At 31.2% G+C, this 19852-nt stretch overlaps 1 protein-coding gene across 3 annotated transcripts in view; it reads right to left on the bottom strand.

Moving 5' to 3' along the window:
* Positions 1 to 14604: 14604 nt before the first annotated feature.
* Cchl (Cytochrome c heme lyase) overlaps positions 14605 to 19852 on the bottom strand; it is a 48442-nt gene continuing 43194 nt past the window's right edge. For 2 of the 3 annotated variants that reach the window (XM_035358650.2, XM_035358651.2), the window contains one exon: positions 16050 to 16457. In XM_035358650.2, the coding sequence (XP_035214541.1) occupies positions 16238 to 16457 (220 nt within the window). In that variant the 3' untranslated portion in view covers positions 16050 to 16237. Of the gene's footprint in view, positions 15139 to 16049; positions 16458 to 19852 lie in introns of those variants that run through there. The other variant, XR_015041668.1, reaches the window with a different exon arrangement.

Here is a 19852-nt window from a genome sequence, read left to right as displayed (position 1 = left end):
GATGAGCGGCAGATGGTAAGGAGAGAGCGGTGTGTATGGAGCGGGAATTTCCCTTCTCATCGGAATGTTATTATTGATGTGTAAAATAAAGATTATATATTTTATACTTGTGTCTTGCCTCACCATGGAACTCCTACAGTTCTTTCTCATAAATTCATGACTAGGACAGCATTCTGAAAAGGGCTTGTGATTAACATTCACTTTTTTATAGCTTTCATTTGTTTTATGATTGAAGCGGATGCAATTTATACAAGCTACAGCATTCCTATTCGAACAATCCTTTGCCTTGTGTTCTCCAGAACAGTTAAAACAGGCTGTTCGCTCACGACATTCATCAGCACGATGGTTGTACCCAAGACACTTAAAACATCTATTGATGATAATAAAATCGTCAATTTCACATATACTCCAATTAATTTTCAACCTGGCTTGATTCAAAATACGTTTACGAACCATGGGGTGCGTTTCAATCACAACGTGCCTCGTGAACTGGAAGGTTTTTAAAGTAAAACGAACACTACATATACTTCTGTTTTCATCAGATTCAACAACTTCGGGATTTTGTTCAAAAATCACTTTCAGAAGATCTTCATTAGGTATTTCATTTGGCACATTTTTTACAAGTAAAACAGGATTCCTCTTTTTTGACAAGGACGTGTTCAGTTCCGGAGACTTTTCATTAATCTCGGCTTGAAGTCGATTCCGATCATTTTCTGTCAAACACTTAACCACGACTTTATCTTTTCCAATATTTTTTAAAGTATATACACCTAACTTAGCTTCTAATGGATTAATTTTTAGTTTAATAACTTTCTTAACATCGTCAGAAGAGCAGTTTTCAGAGTCTACAATTAAACAACAATCCGAAGAAATCAAGGACTTTTCATTAATCCTTGTAACATCAGATGGCGCCATCACACTAGCATAACTAGGTCTTTGTTTCACATTGTTCACAGGAGGTGGCAGCACAGCACTAGCATATGTTGGTTTTACGAAAATATCTTTAAGACTTTCCCTACAAGCTTCACGGTAACCCAACGACTTAATACGTTCAAAATTCTTAGTAATCAAACACTTTAACTCACACATTGCATGCCTTGCCTCTTCATGAATATTCTGGTTCATATTACACTTTGACTCAATAGCCGTTTCAAGTTTATCATAGCAACATTTAAGCGCACTATAAAACGCATCATCGTCTTCTTCGTCCATCCTGGCATTCCTTTACTTCGTAGCACTACTCAAAGAAGTAAACAAATCGTCAAGCTAGGCTTAACTATGCCGAAATCTTGCAAGAGCCATAATATTAACAATACTTCTTTCAACTTGAAATAAATTGCACAAATATAAAGCAGAGCACTTACACAAATAAAATTATACACAATAAATAGTTTACTCACATTAATTACCGCAAAATAAAGCTGAAAATCAGAGCTCAAGAAAACACACACAGCAATGGCGCGAGCATGCGCAGAACCCTTTCAAATGTGATTTTGGCAACAATTTTCCTTTCTTATTGTCGTTGATAGATTTTTGATGAAATCGCATCATTTTGAATAGTTTCATTCTTTTAGAAATATGGGTTTGGCAACAATTTTTCATTGTGTTTCTTATGTCACTGTTTTTAAGAGATTGGCATATTTCATTGCCATTTTTTACTTCCTTGTACGAAGTAAAAAGGAAGTACTGTAATCGCGAAAAGTTTCAGGCAGCATATTTCAACGAAAATATCAATTTTGACTACAATCGAATGCAAGTTAACGATGTTTTTTCGCGATATCTGTACGTAAGGACAGAATAAAATACTCTTTTCCTTCAAAAAAATTATAAAACTGCTTTAAAATGAATTCTGAAGAGAATTTTTCGTGGCGTTTGTACGAACGTACGTATCTCGCATAACTCAAAAACGAGTAGCCTCAGAACGTTGAAATTTTGTATATAGGACCGCTATAACATGCAGATGTGCACCTCTTATTTTGGTTGCAATCGGCCGCACCAAACGTATATAAATATATTTATATAAATATCCACTCTGTTACCCGGCTCAGTGATCTCAGTTTCTTTACGCTTATATGTTTGTAAATTGCACATTTTTTGCTTTAAAAATGATTGAATTATGTTGTTCTTATCTACCGGTTAAGGTTTTTATGCCTTTAGTAAATCTCTATGCAATATTTTTAGAATTATCAACAATTTTAAAGTTGTTTAAGTGCCGCTAAGCCTAATACTTCTCTTAATGGCGGCCATTATTTGTTTACATTTGAAACAGCAGGATAGTGGATTTGTTGCCAATCTAGAGAAACTTAGCTTGGCAACAACAAAGATAACGCCTTCATTTATTATTGCCAATTAAATCATGCTTAATCCTTTCTGGAATTTTTTCGAGGAAATAAGTGTTTAAGATTTACTTCGTAATTTTTAATGCAGATATTTTGAGTTTATGTATTTTTGCCTTGTCGCGAAGTGAAAACTGAATTAATTGAATGAGAAATACTCAATCGTCTGTGAAAAACTGTTTCTTTTTTGTTTTGTTTGCTTAATTTCTTTTATACATCATTCTAGTATTTGAATAGAACATGTGGCAACGATTAGATAATTCTTTAAATGATATAAATTTTGTGCGTTCTGAGTTATAATATGAACGAAATATAATACTGTTGAGTGAACCTAGCGCCAGAGTGTCGCTATGGTAAACAAAGTGAATTTTAAAAGAATGCTTTTATTCTGTTGTGGTTTATGCGCTGTCGGCGAAGTAGATTTAATTCAATCCAATAAGTTTAAATGAAATGCAAGAAAAAATGCGTATAATTTAATATTCCGTACAAGAAAGTCATGTGGTGTACACATCAGATTTTTTATATATATAATACATTTTTATTGATGTTTTTTATAAAGTTGTTCTGCAAAGTAAAATTGTGCGCTCAATTTTTTTGTTTTTTGAGTTTCTTTCATGTTATTTTTTTGCTTATTTCACTGTTTGTAAGACATTGAAAAGTTTTGTATGATTTATTTTTTCTTCAACGGAAAGTTGGTAATTTTTTTTATTAGGATAATTAATGGCTAAATCGCAGAATAGGCTGCATCAGTCGATGCTGTGTTTACTTCTCTTATGCTTGGACACGCCTTTTTATGACGTAATATTGGTTACGCCTCTCCTTAAAAACAAGTTATAAGTATGCTATAGCTGCGTATTTAAAGAAAACTTAAATGAAGTTTTAACTGAGTTGAAATGGTAGGTTTATAATGTTCTGCGCGAGATTTTTTTAATTATAAATCTACTTTTGTGTGGTGTGTGGTAATGTTAGCATTTAACTCAACGAATTATCTCTGACAAATGTATTAATAAGATATCAAACGATTCTCTGACAAATGTATTATTAAGATACCAAACGATTGAAAACGATCATTACCAAACGATTGAAAATATTGAATGCATGAGTTAAAAATTATAACTTATCTTCTCAAAATACAGAAAAGAATTCTTTTGCTTAAAGAATGTTTTGATTATTGATGAGTGTGTCAAAATCGGTGCTTACTGCAGAATGGATGAGTATCTGAATCTGGATTTTTTTAATCAGTTGGAGCGAAGAGGCAAAAAGAGCGTTATTGAGTGGTGTATGGAGAAAAGTTTGATTGCAATATCGTATAGTAAGTGCCCAATTTGTGGAACAAATATGAAACTAGTAGAGAGTGAGTGAAAATTGATCGATGTGCACATGGGCAAAGCCAATGCTGTGCGCGATGCCGAGTTTGTGCAATTCTGAGATGTTTTTTTTAAGTGAAAATAGATCGATGTGCACATGGGCAAAACCAATGTAGTGCGCAATGCCGAGTTTGTGCAATTCTGGGATTTTTTTAAGTGAAAATAGATCGATGTGTACATGGGATGTACAAAGCCAATGTGGGGTGAAAATGTGCTTTAGGCCCCTGCTTGGCGATTTTCAGCAGCAGCGATTTTATGAAAATCGCCAGTAAAATAGCAGAATACGTTGCATAAACAAAGTTGCGAAGGCGGAGCTATGTGACGTTCATAAATGGGTGGGACTAAGATTGTGACGTCACAATGTATTCTCTGCAGATGTAGAAATAAGTATACTAAATTTTTTGTATTTCAAACTACTATAATACGGTAATAAAATTGTAACAATTATTAAAACTGTAAACAACGTCGCAGTCTCTCATACAGGGTGAATATTTTTAAGCTTTAGTATTTATACAAATAAAAACAGATTTTTTTTAAATTTTGATTTCATATTGCGGAACATTTTAACTTATCATCTTTACAAAATTACCTTATTGCAACGTAACGACACCATCTCTTACATACTAGTAAGTAAACAAGCTTCATTATTTTCTAAAAATTTTTAAGCTTTACATTAATAAAAAAAGAAAAATATTTATGATTGAATATCAACATCATACACAGCTTTCATTTCCCTGTTTCTTAAATTCCTAAACCACGTTCTATACTCTCGTATTAGAATTCTACACATTAATAAATTTAAAAAATCTAATTTCTCACAGTGAAAGAAAATAAGAAAATATTAAAAATAAGCAATTTTAAAAAGAAAAAATATTTTCACTTACCCTTTTCAGGAAAATAAAAAGTCTTTTTGAGGGTTTTTTTTTTTTTTTTTATTTTTTTTTTATTTATGTCGGGGGGAATACCTCCCTAAACCCCGTCTTTAAGAAAATTTACTCAGTTTTATCGGCCGTTTCCGGCGGATAAATCTTTATGATGGCCGCTAAAAAGGCACGATAATGTTCATCACTTAGTGAGTGGTTGTGCCATTTTCGCCACATATATTCCGCTAAATATGAATCAAATTCGCCATCTACATGGTTTGTATTTCGACGTAAATGACGTTTGATTCCAGACCAGGTACCTTCTATGGAATTAGTGTGCGCACCCGACTCGGGATCACGGAAGTACAGACTGTGGTTGACAGTCAGATGGCCATAACCTAAATTTTTTAGTCCACCATATGCCTTCCAGCAGTCTGAAACCACAGTTGATCCCGGCAACACCCATTCAACTATCACTCTCTCAAAACTCTCCTTTGATCTATTCTCAACCTCTCTAAAAAAACATTTGTTGGTTCCTCTCTCTATACCACCAATTACCCAATGACCGTCCACAGGCTTTCCTCTTCCATACTTCATTTTCCCCAATTTGCTCTCATCCACTTCAACTATTACTCCTTCGCCACCAATTGAAACACTATCATTTATCACAGTCGTCATACACACTTCTCGGCAAAACATAAACCAATCAACAACAGCATGTTCATGCACTTTCACTTCTTGAATCACAGATTCATTTCCCATTTTCAAAAACCTTCACCTCGTAATTCTCAAAATATCACATATACTCAAATGGCTATGAATAAACCATGAACCTTTCCTTATACTTCTACAAACATCACGCGCATTCACTTTTCCTTGCTTTCTACATCGCCATTCAAATCCATCTATACTTCCCTTTCTCTCACAAAAACGCATATTTTCATCACATTTCGAACAAAAAAAAAAAAAAAAAAAAAACTAGCAATCAAACCAACTTTTATACACTATTCAATGACGGCACGTTTCCCTTGCACTTCCAACAAAGTAATAAATTTACATGTAAAATCACTCACCTCTCTCAGCATCACAAATAAATCCATAGCGACTGTTATTTAACGAAATATATGCAGAAAAATGGCAAAAACACACAGATAAAACCACTCGATTGATAACTACCAAATAAGAACATTCAAACGACAACTGAATTAACTGCTCAAATTACGAAGTAAAAATTCCAAAAGAAATTGTCTGCTTGGAAATTCTTTTTAACTGCAAGTATATATTTTTGAAATCATAAATTATCGTCTGCTACTTGACAATTTGTCTTCGGACATTTGTGCTCTCTCCGAAGAAATTTATTCGTATCTAGTTATTAAAAAACGCTGTGAAAGCCATGGCTTTTCGATATCTAAAGCTACGATAAGTAATATTGTCAACGATAGGAAATTAAAAAAAGACAACAAATATAATGAAATTAAAAAACAAAATAAAATCTGAAATTTAAGTTTAAAACACAAAATACCATTAGTTTCGCTTAAACGCTACGCGTAATTCACAACAAATGCGAGAGGTTTAAACCTCGTAGAAATTTACAACATTTTCATTCAAACATGGAAGTTTATTTCTCGCAAAATGCATGATTCATGCGAAGGATTCATTTGTTAAAATTTATTTGCTGCATACATATTTTCTTAAAGAAATATCAGTCACTATGCATACCAGAAACAGTGTATAGAAAAGCCTGCTATACAAATTGAAGTCAATTAAATAAGGTTAAAAAATTCAGATAATTACACAAACTTGGCATTGCGCACTGCCTTGGCTTTGTCCATGTGCAAGTCGATCTATTTTTACTTAGAAAACATTAGAGAATTTCACAAACTCGGCATTGCGCGCTACATTGGCTTTTCCCATGTACACATCGATCTATTTTCACTTAAAAAAACATCCCAGAATTGCACAAACTCGGCATCGCGCACTACATTGGCTTTGCCCATGTGTACATCGATCTATTTTCACTTAAAAAAACATCCCAGAATTGCACAAACTCGGCATCGCGCACCACACTGGCCTTGCCCATGTGCACATCGATCTATTTTCACTTAAAAAAACATCCCAGAATTGCACAAACTCGGCATCACGGACCAGATTGGCTTTGCCCATGTGCACATCGATCTATTTTCACTTAAAAAAACATCCCAGAATTGCACAAACTCCGCATCGCACACCACATTGGCTTTGCCCAAGTGCACGTCGATCTATTTTCACTTAAAAAAAATCCCAGAATTGCACAAACTCGGCATCGCGCACAACCTCGGCATTGCGCACTACATTGGCTTTGCCCATGTGCACATCGATCTATTTTCACTTAACGAAAAATCTCAGAATTGCACAAACTCGGCATCGCGCACAACCTCGGCATTGCGCACCACATTGGCTTTGCCCATGTGCACATCGATCTATTTTCACACACTTGAGGGGTTTTATATATGAATTTATCTCAGGGAGAAACCCTTTTAGATCCCGCCTCATCTTTAAATAAATTTACTAACGTTTTATACGCCGTTTCCGTAATATATGCAGAAAAAAGGCTAAAACCCACAGACGGGGAAAACACTCGATTAAAAAAAGAACCACCGCATAAGAATATTCAAACCGCAACAGAATTAACAAGTAAAAAATAAAAATAAATAAATTTAAAAAAATGAAAGCTTTTAGATTTTACATTACGCCCAAAAGGGCTTTTTTTTTTTTTTTTTTTTTTTAACGTTTTGTGTGTTACCTTTCTTTATCAAATATAATGTTCTTTACACTTAAACCATAAAATTCAGTTCAACAGCAATATCCCACTATAATTTTAAAATGAGCATATCTTTAGAATTTCCGATACACAGTTTTGCACTCTGCACGTATTTTTTTTTTTTTTTTTTTCCCCGTACTGTGTTGCCGTTGCTCGCTTTGAAATCTTTGAGTTTGCTAATCAAAATTTCGTTTAAGTTTTACAAAATATCAATCAGATAATAAAAAAAATTCCAAGTTTGGGCTTCCAGATACCCATATTAGGTTGGAAACATATGTTATTCAAAATTTGATGGCTCTAGGTACCGTTGTTTTATCACAATGCGAGAAACATTTATGCAGATTTTTCAATATTTAATTTCTTTAAATATAACGCAGGGCGATAACATTTAGTGGCAACAGAATAACAACACATTTAAAAACATCGGGTTAGCCATGTTGGCGCGTTTATTGCCCATTCAAAAACAATCGCCAAGCAGTGGGCTAAACCACATTTTAACCCAATGTGGTGCGCAATGCCGAGGTTGTGCGTGATGCCGAGTTTGTGCAATTCTGGGATTTTTTTAAGTGAAAATAGATCGATGTGCACATGGGCAAAGCCAATGTGGTGCGCAATGCCGAGTTTGTGCTATTCTGGGATGTTGTTTTAAGTGAAAATAGATCGATGTGCACATGGGCAAAGCCAATGTGGTGCGCTATGCCGAGTTTGTGCAATTGTGGGATGTTTTTTGAAGTGAAAATAGATCGATGTGCACATGGGCAAGCCAATGTGGTGCGCAATGCCGAGGTTGTGCGCGATGCTGAGTTTGTGCAATTCTGGGATGTTTTTTAAGTGAAAATTGATCGATGTGCACATGGGCAAAGCCAATGCCGTGCGCGATGCCGAGTTTGCGCAATTATGGGATGTTTTTTAAGTGAAAATAGATCGAAGTGCACATGGGCAAAGCCAGTGTGGTGCACAATGCCGAGTTTGTGCAATTCTGGGATTTTTTAAGTGAAAATAGTTCGATGTGTAGATGGGCAAAGCCAATGTGGTTTTGTTTTGTTTTTGCTAGAACGCCCCAACCCGCCTGATCACAAAGTGATCTTATGGTCCAAAAAGGGGTGTCCCATTCACACCACAAGTGAAGGCCAGAGACCCGGAGAGTCCCTCAACAAAAGTCAAAACGCCAGATCAGTAAAAAAGATATTATACACGAAGCAACCTTAGCATTTAACTCAAAATTCAAAGCTCCAAGCCCGGTATTCCGAGTAACTAAAAATGTTAGTATAATGAACTAAAGAAAACAGCATCCAGTAAGGTTGCCATACAACTATATATTTTTATATTTATTATTATTTTTTAAATGGCTGGATTAACGACACAACAAGAAAGAAAAAAACCAAAAATCAGTAAATGTGGTGCGCAATGCCGACTTTGTGCAATTCTGGGATGTTTTTTTAAGTGAAAATAGATCTATGCGCATATGGGCAAGCCAATGTGGTGCGCAATGCAGAGGTTGTGCGCGATGCAGGGTTTGTGCAATTCTGGGATGTTTTTTTAAGTGAAAATAGATCGATGTGCACATGGTCAAAGTCAACGTTGTGCGCAATGCCGAGTTTGAGGAATTCTCTGATTTTTCTTTAAGTGAAAATAGATGGATGAGCACATGGACACCGAGTTTGTGGAGTTCTTTGATGTTTTTCGAGCGAATACTGATCGCTGTGTAGAAGAGAAAATGAGGTTGTGTGTTATGCCGAGCAGTAATGTAACTTTATTTATGTGCAATGTTTAACATATCATTAGTGTACTTAAAATTTGTATTGTTGTTTTAATTGTGAATTATATTTAAGACGTCATTTTTCATTTAAATTATATTTTTAATTTTTTGTCTGTGATATGTTTATAACGCTTTCCGACTTACGACATATATTGATAGCCCGACGATCTACTCAACAGTAGCAAAATTGTTAACTTTAACTCTTGAAGTAACGTTTACCTCATATTTTAATACGTAGTATTTGGTATCCTAATTGCACTTGATAATATGTGTGTGTGTATGTGAAGCATTGCTTAGTGTTCCAAGTTCGTAGTATTTATTTTATTATATTATTTTCTTTCGTTCTCAGAAATTAGATTTTTTTATTTATTAATGCGTAGAATTCTAGCATGACTACACAGAATATGGCGTGATTTAGGAATTTTAGAAACTGATATGAAAGCTGTGTAATGATGTTCATATGCAATAAAAAATATTCCTTTTTTTATTAATTTAAAGTTTAAAATTTTTAAAAATAATGAAAATTGTCTAATTATTGGTATGCAAGGAATTATGTCGTTACGTAGCAAGAAGGTAATTTGTAAAAATGATAAAATTGAAATGTTATACAATATGAATTTAAATTTAAAAAAAATATTATTTTATTTGTATAAATAAAAAAAAATTAATAAAAAAATAATAATAATAATTTAATAAAAATCTTTGAAAATATTGAAGCTCAACAAGTATTAGAGACTGCAACGTTGTTTATCGTTTTAATAATTGGTAGAATTTGCTCACTGTATCATGGTAATTTTAAATATAAACAATTTATTATACTTATTATCAGTAATGTCTAAGCTTAAATGTTATAAATGTAAATTAAAAGTAAAGAATTTGATATTAATTTACAATAATAAACAATTTATTATTGTTATTTTTAAGAGAAAATAGAAAGTTCACGTAGTGTAAATGCGAGACTACATTGTGACGTCATAAGCTAAGTCCCACCCATTTATGGACGTCACACAGCTTCTCCTACTGAACTTTGTTGATACAGCCTATTCTGCGCTTTTACCTAATTAATATTTATATTAAGGGATATAGCTTATTTTATTGTAATTTTTGGTGCTACTTTGGTAGACGGTTGCACGGATTTTGGCAATTTTTCTTTTGGCGAGTAATACAACTTATGGTAAACCCATTGCTGGATAAGTTATTTATGGTAACCGATACTTTGTTGTCATTTTATAGCTCATTTCACTCTTTTTAAGATATTGAAAAGTTTTGAGTGACTTTTTTAGGAAACAAAGTTTTTAACCTCCTTTATACCATTTGAATTCTTAAGATTTTGCAAAGGGAAGTTGGTTAATTTATTTATTAGGATAATTAATATTTGTATTAAGGGATATTGCTTATTTCATTGTAATTTTGTTATACGTAATAACTTTTTTTTGATGAAGTTGTTCTGCAGAGTAAAATTCTATGCAGTTTTTAAATTTAAAGTTTGGTACATTTAAAAGCCAGACGAAGGCTGGCAGCGAAGCTGCTAATAATAAGATAAAGTACCTTGTTTTCAGAAGTGAAATATATTAAATTTAAAAAAAAATTACTTTGGATCGGTGTGGCTTAAATATACATTTCGATTTATAGTAATTTTCAGCAGATTTACAAAATTTTTTACAATAGGTTAATTTTTTTTAAAATACAATTTAAAATTCAGTTTCTTTATAAAATGAAGTCACTTGTACTTTTGGAAACAAATTAATATCAACTTACACTCTTTTGTCACAGTGAGATTTTAACTTCGTTCATATGTAGGTACTGACACAAGTAAGAAATATTTTCGCATAGGTGGTTTTCACATTTTTCTTAATATGTTAAGTGAATGTCACACAGTTTTACTTAATCCCTCCTCTTAGGTAGACAACACTTATGTGTTTTGCCATATTCAAATAACCTAACCTAGGCTAAGAAATATTTTTCTCTAACTAAATCTCTTAATAAGGAAACTGAGTTACTTTAACAACACAACTTAAATATGTAAACGCACGACATAATTTATGGGAAAAAAAGATCTAATGTAATAAATTTTAAAAAGATCTCAAAAATTTTCATAAAGGAAATGCTATTTCAGCATTATAAAGCAATATGCTGTTTGTAAAATTATAATAATTAAAAAACTTATTATATATAACTAGAACCTGGTTATGGAATATGGCATCATTTATAATGTGTGGCTAAGCACCATGCAAAGAAGTAATTATTTTGTGAAAATAATTTTGAAAAATAGCAGAGCACAATGAAAGCACTTAAAGAAAATGCATAAAATAAATTTGTTTTTCACATTATCATTTAATATTAAAAACAAGAAAAAATAAATTATAGTTACCAAATAAAACTGACTCCCTAAATTAAAATTTCTAAGCACTGAGAGATTTTAATAAATTTTTTATAATGCCCTTACTTCCACACGCTTGGTAATACAAACAAAAGTTAAACAATTGTCCATTAATTGTTCATAGCATTTAAATAAACACACACACACACAAATAATAATAATAATAATAATAATAATAATAATAAATAAAAATAAAATAAAAAATAAAATTAAATAAAAATAAATTACATTAACTCTTTGGTCAGCCTCTCTTGATAACACTAGATATGGTACAATGTGTCTTCAATCATCACAGAATGTAGTTCCACAATTTCTTGATGTCACACAAAGCAAAAACTCATTTTAAACTATCAGCATTTTTAATAAAAAAGAAATAACTAAACTCTCAAGCTATTACATAAAAAACAATTTATTTCAAAACGTTTATTGAAACATTTAACAATAAATCAGGGAGGTAAGGTCAGCCTGCAAGAGTACTTCCCATTAAAGAAGAATTACATGAGCAAGATCAAAAAAGGTCAGGAAAGGGGGACTTATAAATTTCTTGTGGTCACATTAAATGCTGTGACATTTTATGTGACATCCATGCCACAATCAGATCACAATGTGACATTTCTGTGATGTTGCACCATCATCACAAATGCAATGTGACTAAAATATAATATTGGTATGTCACTGTAACATCACAGCAACAAGCATCAAGTGTGCTATATGGGGTGGTGATCTGTAAATCTGCAACAGAGTAATGTAAAAAGTGCATCTCTAAATGTTCCAAAAAAGATCATTACTGAGCTTTCTATCATCAAAAGTAATGACTGGTTTCATCAATGCTCGCATATTGTCTAATGTGAACCGAAAGCCTTCCATCAGACTTCCTGGTATCGCTGGAACTTGCAATCCTGGAGGTGGCGGGCAGGCAGAATGTTTCACATCATGATCCGTAATTTATTAGGCCACTTCTTGTACGGTTTTACTCGATCTAGTGCTACTAGATCGAATAAAACCTCTTCTTATAACCCAAACATAAGTGAAACGAGTTATAACCATGTCTACGGTAAAATGACATAGATTATAAACTCACCTTTTTGTTTAAACAGAAATTTGAACATAAGGGCACAACTTTGTACCACAAATTGCCACAACTTTTGGAAAAGCAAATTTATAAAAACAGTCGATTCAAATTAAATTTGATCAGTAGTCAAAGACCACACAATTAAATACTAGGCTAGAAGCTGGCTCAATAATTTACCAACATGACAGATTAAAGAACTGGTGGTGAGAAATGTAATTATTTAGATCTAAAGCTAAATAATTACATATAACTAGAGCTGAAAGAATCTAACCACATAGATCTGAAAGAATCTAACCTCAAGATCCAAAAACCTCAACTTCAGTATACACATAAGTAATATACACTCTGGTGACAAATATGATAGTAGTGGCTTTTCTGGTGCAAAATCTTAAAGTTTATATGCACTGAACACATGCGGTGAGAAATATGGAAAGGAGAAGTTTTAGTAAGGACTAAACATTTTTACAATTATAAAATTACATGTATAAAACTAGAGCTCTGTTGTTACAAAAGTTGGATTTTTCCTTATACAAATTTCATGCAAACACCATTCAGTCCTTAAATACACACACAACTAATTTGCATTCTGGTGAGGTATATGGAAAACAGAAATTATAGTAAAGTTTAAATAATAATAATTGGTTAATTAAGATACTCTACAAATGCAGTATGCTAATTAACCAGTTTTTATGATTACACATTTACTATAACTTGTCCTTTTCAGTAGTTCTCAGCAGGATGCAAATTAATTGGTAGAGCATTTAAGTTTGAATATTTTAGATAGAGAGCTTTTGGCAGTATCGTCTGCAAATTTACATTCCATCACTCAGCTCTATCAGTGAATATCCTGCCTTTAGCCATTCTGCCAGCCGATGTTCAAAGTGTGCTATTAAAATACTGAGCCAGCTTAAATAAGCCAACAGGTGTGGTCTCCAACTATGTTACTTTTAATTTCAACATTTTTGTTATTTTTAGATACCCGGAAGTGAGAGATTTTATTTGTATGTACAAGTGCTTTTCGTTCATTTAAAAGAGTTATTTACAACTATCTCAGGACTCTGCAATAATATTTCAGATGAAGGAATAACTTGCTTGTTAGCCTAATAAGGTTAGGAAAACTTTGAGTTAATTCTACACAAAGCAGTACCCTATATATCTAATCAACAATCCACCAAAAAGAAGCTGTTCCAAATTCACTTCTGTAAATAAAATCTTTCTTTTTTTCAAATAAAAATGTAAAAGATCTGTTCTCACTTTTTTAAAATTTGTATTGCTACACATATAATTTTCCTCACAACAAAATTATTTTCTGCAAACAAAAACATGTGTAAGTGCAATGATGAAACAACATATGACATTACAAAAAAATTCTGTTGCCAAGAACCTAATCTTCCAAATCAGAGCTTTCTGAATTTATACTATTATATTCAAAGTAATTTTACCATTGGAAATTTGCAAATTAGGCAATTTTTGTCTTCTTACAAAGTATATATATTTTGCAGTAGTAGTTCTTACAAAGAAGTAATATATTTTGCAAAATAAACAGTAGGAATTTTGTTAGTAGTAGGTTTGTTAAAACAAAAATCGCAGTGAATTTTTTATAGTATAATATTTCAATAAAAGTTTGTGAATCACCATTTTAACTCCTTAACATGGACTTTATGGTAGGGTATGACTATTTGATTATCATTGTGATAATAGTTCTGATCATAATACCTACAGATTCATTATCTTAAAATTACTTTTATGAATAGTGCATTTTATTAAGTTACTATAACTAATTATAATAATTATTTGTTACTGTTAACTATAATAAAATAAATTACTTTCACAGAAGTGCTTTCTTAGGAATAATTTTGCTGAAGAATAATAAAATTGCATTCATTACTTTGTACGTTTCAATTTCGCATAAAGATTGCTTATTAATAAAATTATAAACTTATACTAAATGTTTTCCTAAGAAGAATTTTGTTGAAAAAAAGTAAATGTGTTACTTTGTATGTTTCAATCACTGTCACAAAGTACACTTATATAGTAATGACTAATTTTATTAACTTTTTTTTAAATTGTATTACAAAATTTACATTTTAATATGTATTACAAGCAAAATTTTAAACTTTTTTTTAGTATGTTAACTATTATTGGAAGCGTTATGACATCAAGAATCAGCATCGTATTCATAAATTTATAGGACTAGCTTTAAATATAGAATGTTATATCTTTCATCACTTGCACTTCTGCAGCTGAAAAAGAAAGTTCTAGATTACCTTTGCAACTAGTGCTGCAAAATTTATGGATATTATGTTGATTCTTGTTGCCTTAACACCTCTCATAATTATTATTTGGCATGTTATTTTAACAGATTTCAGTTATTGTGTAGATATTAAGAAATTATACCCAGTGTTTCCAATTATATGATATTATAAAACATTTATTTAAGAATTCTATGCAAATAAACTAAGAACTGAACCACTTTGCTTGTTTCATTCACTGCTAAAAAATACAAACCATACATGTACAATGATTCAACAGTGAAAGGAGGTTGACTACACAAAGTTCATCTATAAAAAAAGAAATAGTTATCCTAGAAAATTTATACTTCATTACAGCAATAATAATTCATAACAAATACTACTATAAAATACTACTATATTTTATAAAGACAGCCTTTTATTTCAAAAACAATGTATATTAAAAACTATGAGTTCTTAAGCATAACTAAAACTGTCTCAATTTTAAAATCTTATTCCCCCCCTTTTTAAAGATAATTACAAAATTTCATTTCTAAGTAACTTGCACATATTTTTTTAAAAACTATTCAGAAAATAAATAAATATAACAAATTAATTAAAAAATATCTTATATATCCGTAAGCAAAAGCTTAGCCATTGATTTTTCTTAATTGCTTAAGAACAAGAGATAAATTGTACAGCATAAATTAAAATTTGATATTTAATTGTGAATACCATATAAGACAGACTGAAGTTTAATACAACATGCATTTATGATCAATGTGGAAATTAAAATAATATCCATTCATTAAGAAGCTACAATAAATCAGAATTTCAACAAATAAATTGTTTCTGACAATGGATTTAATGGATGACAAGAAATTTTTAATTTACATACTACTATTATCATACATCTAGAATTTATTTGTTATAAAAACAAACACACAGAAAAAATTCATAACTAAAACTAAATGGAAAAAAAAAGTAATGTGCCACAAAATTTTAACTTATGTAACAGATTCATATGCAGGATAAATACTCATACATACTATTGAAAGGATGTATTAAAATGCATGTTCTCAGACTGCCTGTAAAACATGAAAATAAATTTCATTCATAAAAAAATACAACAGCTGATATATGAGCCTCCCACTACTTTTATTACCAAAACTTTCTTCCAGATGAAAACGGATTAATTTTTATCTACATTCCTTTTGCTTTATTTAAAAAAAAAAAAAAAAAAAAAAAAAAAAAAAAAAAAAAACTTAAGTTTAAAATTTTATCAAATATTTAAATATATTTCTATATATTTCTAGAATTTTCTATATTTTTAAACAGAAAACTTCATGTCTTTCAATAATTTACCTAAAACTAAAATTTGAATCATTTACAAATGACTAAATTTGCTCCTATTTCAATTATAAATATCCTAAGACTCTGCAGATTCTGTAGCTGTCCAGCGCCACCATGCCACTTTCATACGATCCCATACAGCACCAAATGAATCTAAAGCAGGTCGAACATCCAGTATCGCAAACCTTCCATTTTGTACATTTACTTCACCACTATCATAATAGTCAATAACATAACGGACTTCTTTGCCACATCTGTCTACAATCCAGTCATGACGATCAAATGGTAATTCATACCTGAAAAATAAAAACGAGCATTTGAAGTATAATTGTTTTAATATAAATTAAATGATAAAAGAATGACAATATATATCAACTTGCAAAAACAATAAAAAATTACCATTTTCAATTGTTAATTGAAAAAAGATAACTGATGGTATTCAAATCAATTGCTTTGCTTATTAGAACCATATTTTCATCTTAGATACATTATTTTAATACCGGAACCCTTTCAGACAGAAAAGCCTAGCTAATTCTAACATCATGTACATTTGAAAACAGCTGTTATTTATTCATCATAATCCCATTGTTTATTACCGATATATGTCATTTAATTATTTAACAGTGATTACTAGCATCTTTCAATAGTTTGCCGTAACTAATAATGCTTTCAGAACTATTTACATAGAATAAAAATATTTTTTACCCACAAATAAAGAATATATTCTCATTACCATCAAAATTACTTACATTTTGATGGTAATAAGCAAATTAGCAATATCATATCACACATCTGAAAATGATATTGCAATAAATGTAATAAACTTCCACGTATAAGGAAAATAGCCCTATCAATATAATGAAGGATAAAGAGCAAAATGTGCAAGTTTTTAATGGTAAATAGATTGTAACTACTACAAAAGACAATTTCCCTTCTATGCAAATGCTGAATTAAATTATTTTTTAAATTACACTATCATACATGCCTCAGGACCAGCAGAAACAGGACCTGCACTGCAGGTGGGTGCCAAAAGAAACTTCTCTGACAATAATCAATCACAATTTTTATTAATAATTATGTGTTTATAAATGAATATTCAGAAAATAATTAAAATATAAGACTATGTAACGACAGAAACTTCATTTAATACAAATATGTAACTTCGAAATAACTTTAGAATGAAATTAAACCATAACACTTGCATATACTTAGGGTTGGCATGGCACCAGATTGTTGCAATGGTACTGGGTGGCAAAATTAAGAAGTGGGAGAATTTTATAGATCCTGGATGGCAGAAAGCACAAAGCTGGACCTAACCTACTTATATTTTCAATACTTCTTTGTGAAAATGTCTGTCATATGAATCAATATAACAGCTCCATCAAAGAATTAAATTTAAGCTCAGTTTATTCATCCACGTAGTCTAAGAACTCCTATATAAATTTTAGTGCATCATCATGGTTACCTGTTATTTTATATTTACATCTTCACTGGGCTTCCACTGACTACTACTAAACAATTTTAGCCTTATAAAATCCTATAATCCTTATCCTTTGTATTCCTCCTTCCCCCATCTCACTTCTGTTTCCTTCATTCATGTTTTCAAACTTTTGAACACCAGAAGTAATTTCAGAGGCTTGATATTTTTCATTCAATGTCGGAAGTCCATTCCTATTTTATGATAGCAAATAGCTATACATTAACATTAAATTCAATTCATTCCAAGCTTAGCAGTGAGATTAACAGAGCAGGTGCAAGTTTCTTGCAAAACGTCAAATGTGTTCCAACCCCATGGACAAGCTAAAGAAATTTCAATGCAACAAAGCATAGATAGACCACAACAGAGGTAATTCATATATGTAATAATTCATTGGAAGTTCATTATATTCAGTTACTCAACACAGTAAATTTTCATATGGAATACCAAAATCTATTTAACATACAGAGCCTTTGTTTCTGATTTAGAAACTTAGTAACTTCTACCACCAGTGGTACGCAAGAGAAAAATAGGTGGTATTAAATAAAATAGAGTATTTTCAACTATTAAATTAAAAAATTAAATACCCTAACATTCCGTTTAAGTTTTTTTCTCTAACACTCATAAATTTATGCGATCTTCGCTTTGTTTAAGGTTAATATCTGCTCATAGACTTAATAATCCATTTTTAATAATAATAATCTGTTTTTATTTTCACAAATACTCTTCTGTGAACAAATAAAATGAACAAAATAAAATAAAAACATAATTTTTTTGTCATAAATAATGTTTTTAAAAGGAGCAATAGAAATGGATGTTGCATTTAATACAAAATAAAAATAAGTTCCTATAAAAAGATAATAGTATCTCATAAATTTTTTCCAAGTTGATCAATTTATTAGCATGTCTACACTTTATGTGGCTACCTTTTCCATGCTCTATTTTCACTTAATCAATTTTTTTTTAATGCAAATTTGCTGTCTCTAACAGCAGGAATTTTGCCTTCTGGTTGCTTTGTATTCCTTACTTTTCTACTCAATTTGAGAATCAGGTTATTTGTTTTTGAAGGACTCCTAATATGTTGTGCATTTAAATATTTGTGAAAAAATAATAAAACAAACCTAGATTTTCAAAATGGAAAAATGGCTAGGATTCACTACGTGGAAAAGTGGTGATTCACAGGTGATAGATCCAGTACAATCTACTAGCACTAAGAATATTGAAAAGAAAAATTGTTTATTGAAAATATAATGAAAGTTATTTATCATTTTGGTGTACCTGGAACGAAGATGAAATGGACCCTGAACTGTGTTGTTTGTGGTGAACTCTTATCCAATCAAATTATGAAACTATTGTTTCTTAAGACATCTTGAATCTAAGCATGCCAGTTTAAAGGATAAATCTGAAGAATATTTTAAGAGGAAATTATTGGAGTTAACAAATAGGAAGCAAGTAATTACAATATTTTGTTACTTCGAGTGAAAAAGCTTTGGAAGCTTGTTACCTAGTAAGCCTAAGAATTACCAAGACTGAGTAGGCTCACACTACTGGAAAACCTTATATTACCAGCAGCTAAGCTATCGTTTTAATGTTATTCAATGAGAAAGAGACTAACAAACTTAATAACATTCCATTATCAAATGATACAGGACATCAACAGATTCATAAAATGGCAAATTCCACAAAAGGGACATTCAAAATAAATAAATAAAACACAATTAGTATTCCGCATTGGAAATGGATGAAAGTACAAATAAAACAAACTTTATTCAATTAATAGTTTATGTTTCAAAGAGGATAAACAAACTGTGGAAGAGTATTTATTTTGTGAATTTCTTCATGATAGAGCAACTGCAAATGAAATTTTTAAAGTAGTTGATAATTTTATGTCCGAGAATGATGTTCCTTGGTAGTGCATTGCCATATGGAGCGATAGAACTCAGGCTTTAACAGGAAAACATTTTGGTTTTATTTCTCAAATAAAAGTCGCACCTTAAACTAAATTTACTCACTGCTCCCATTCATCATGAAGCTTTAGTAGCCAAAACAATCTGCGAAAACCTGAAAATCTTTTTGAATCAAGCTGGGAAAATTGTCAATTTTATTAAAACCGAGCTTTAAATTCAAGACAATTTATGCCAAGAGATGGGCATTGAATAAGAAACACTTTTGTTATTTTCTGCAGTAAAGTGGGTTATCCAGGAGCAAAGTTTA

This window comes from Stegodyphus dumicola, chromosome 6 (genome assembly GCF_044657685.1).
Source record: "Stegodyphus dumicola isolate Sdum_Otavi_A_Nest chromosome 6, ASM4465768v1".
Taxonomy (NCBI): Eukaryota; Metazoa; Arthropoda; class Arachnida; order Araneae; family Eresidae; genus Stegodyphus; species Stegodyphus dumicola.
This window is presented reverse-complemented; position numbering and strand designations above follow the sequence as displayed.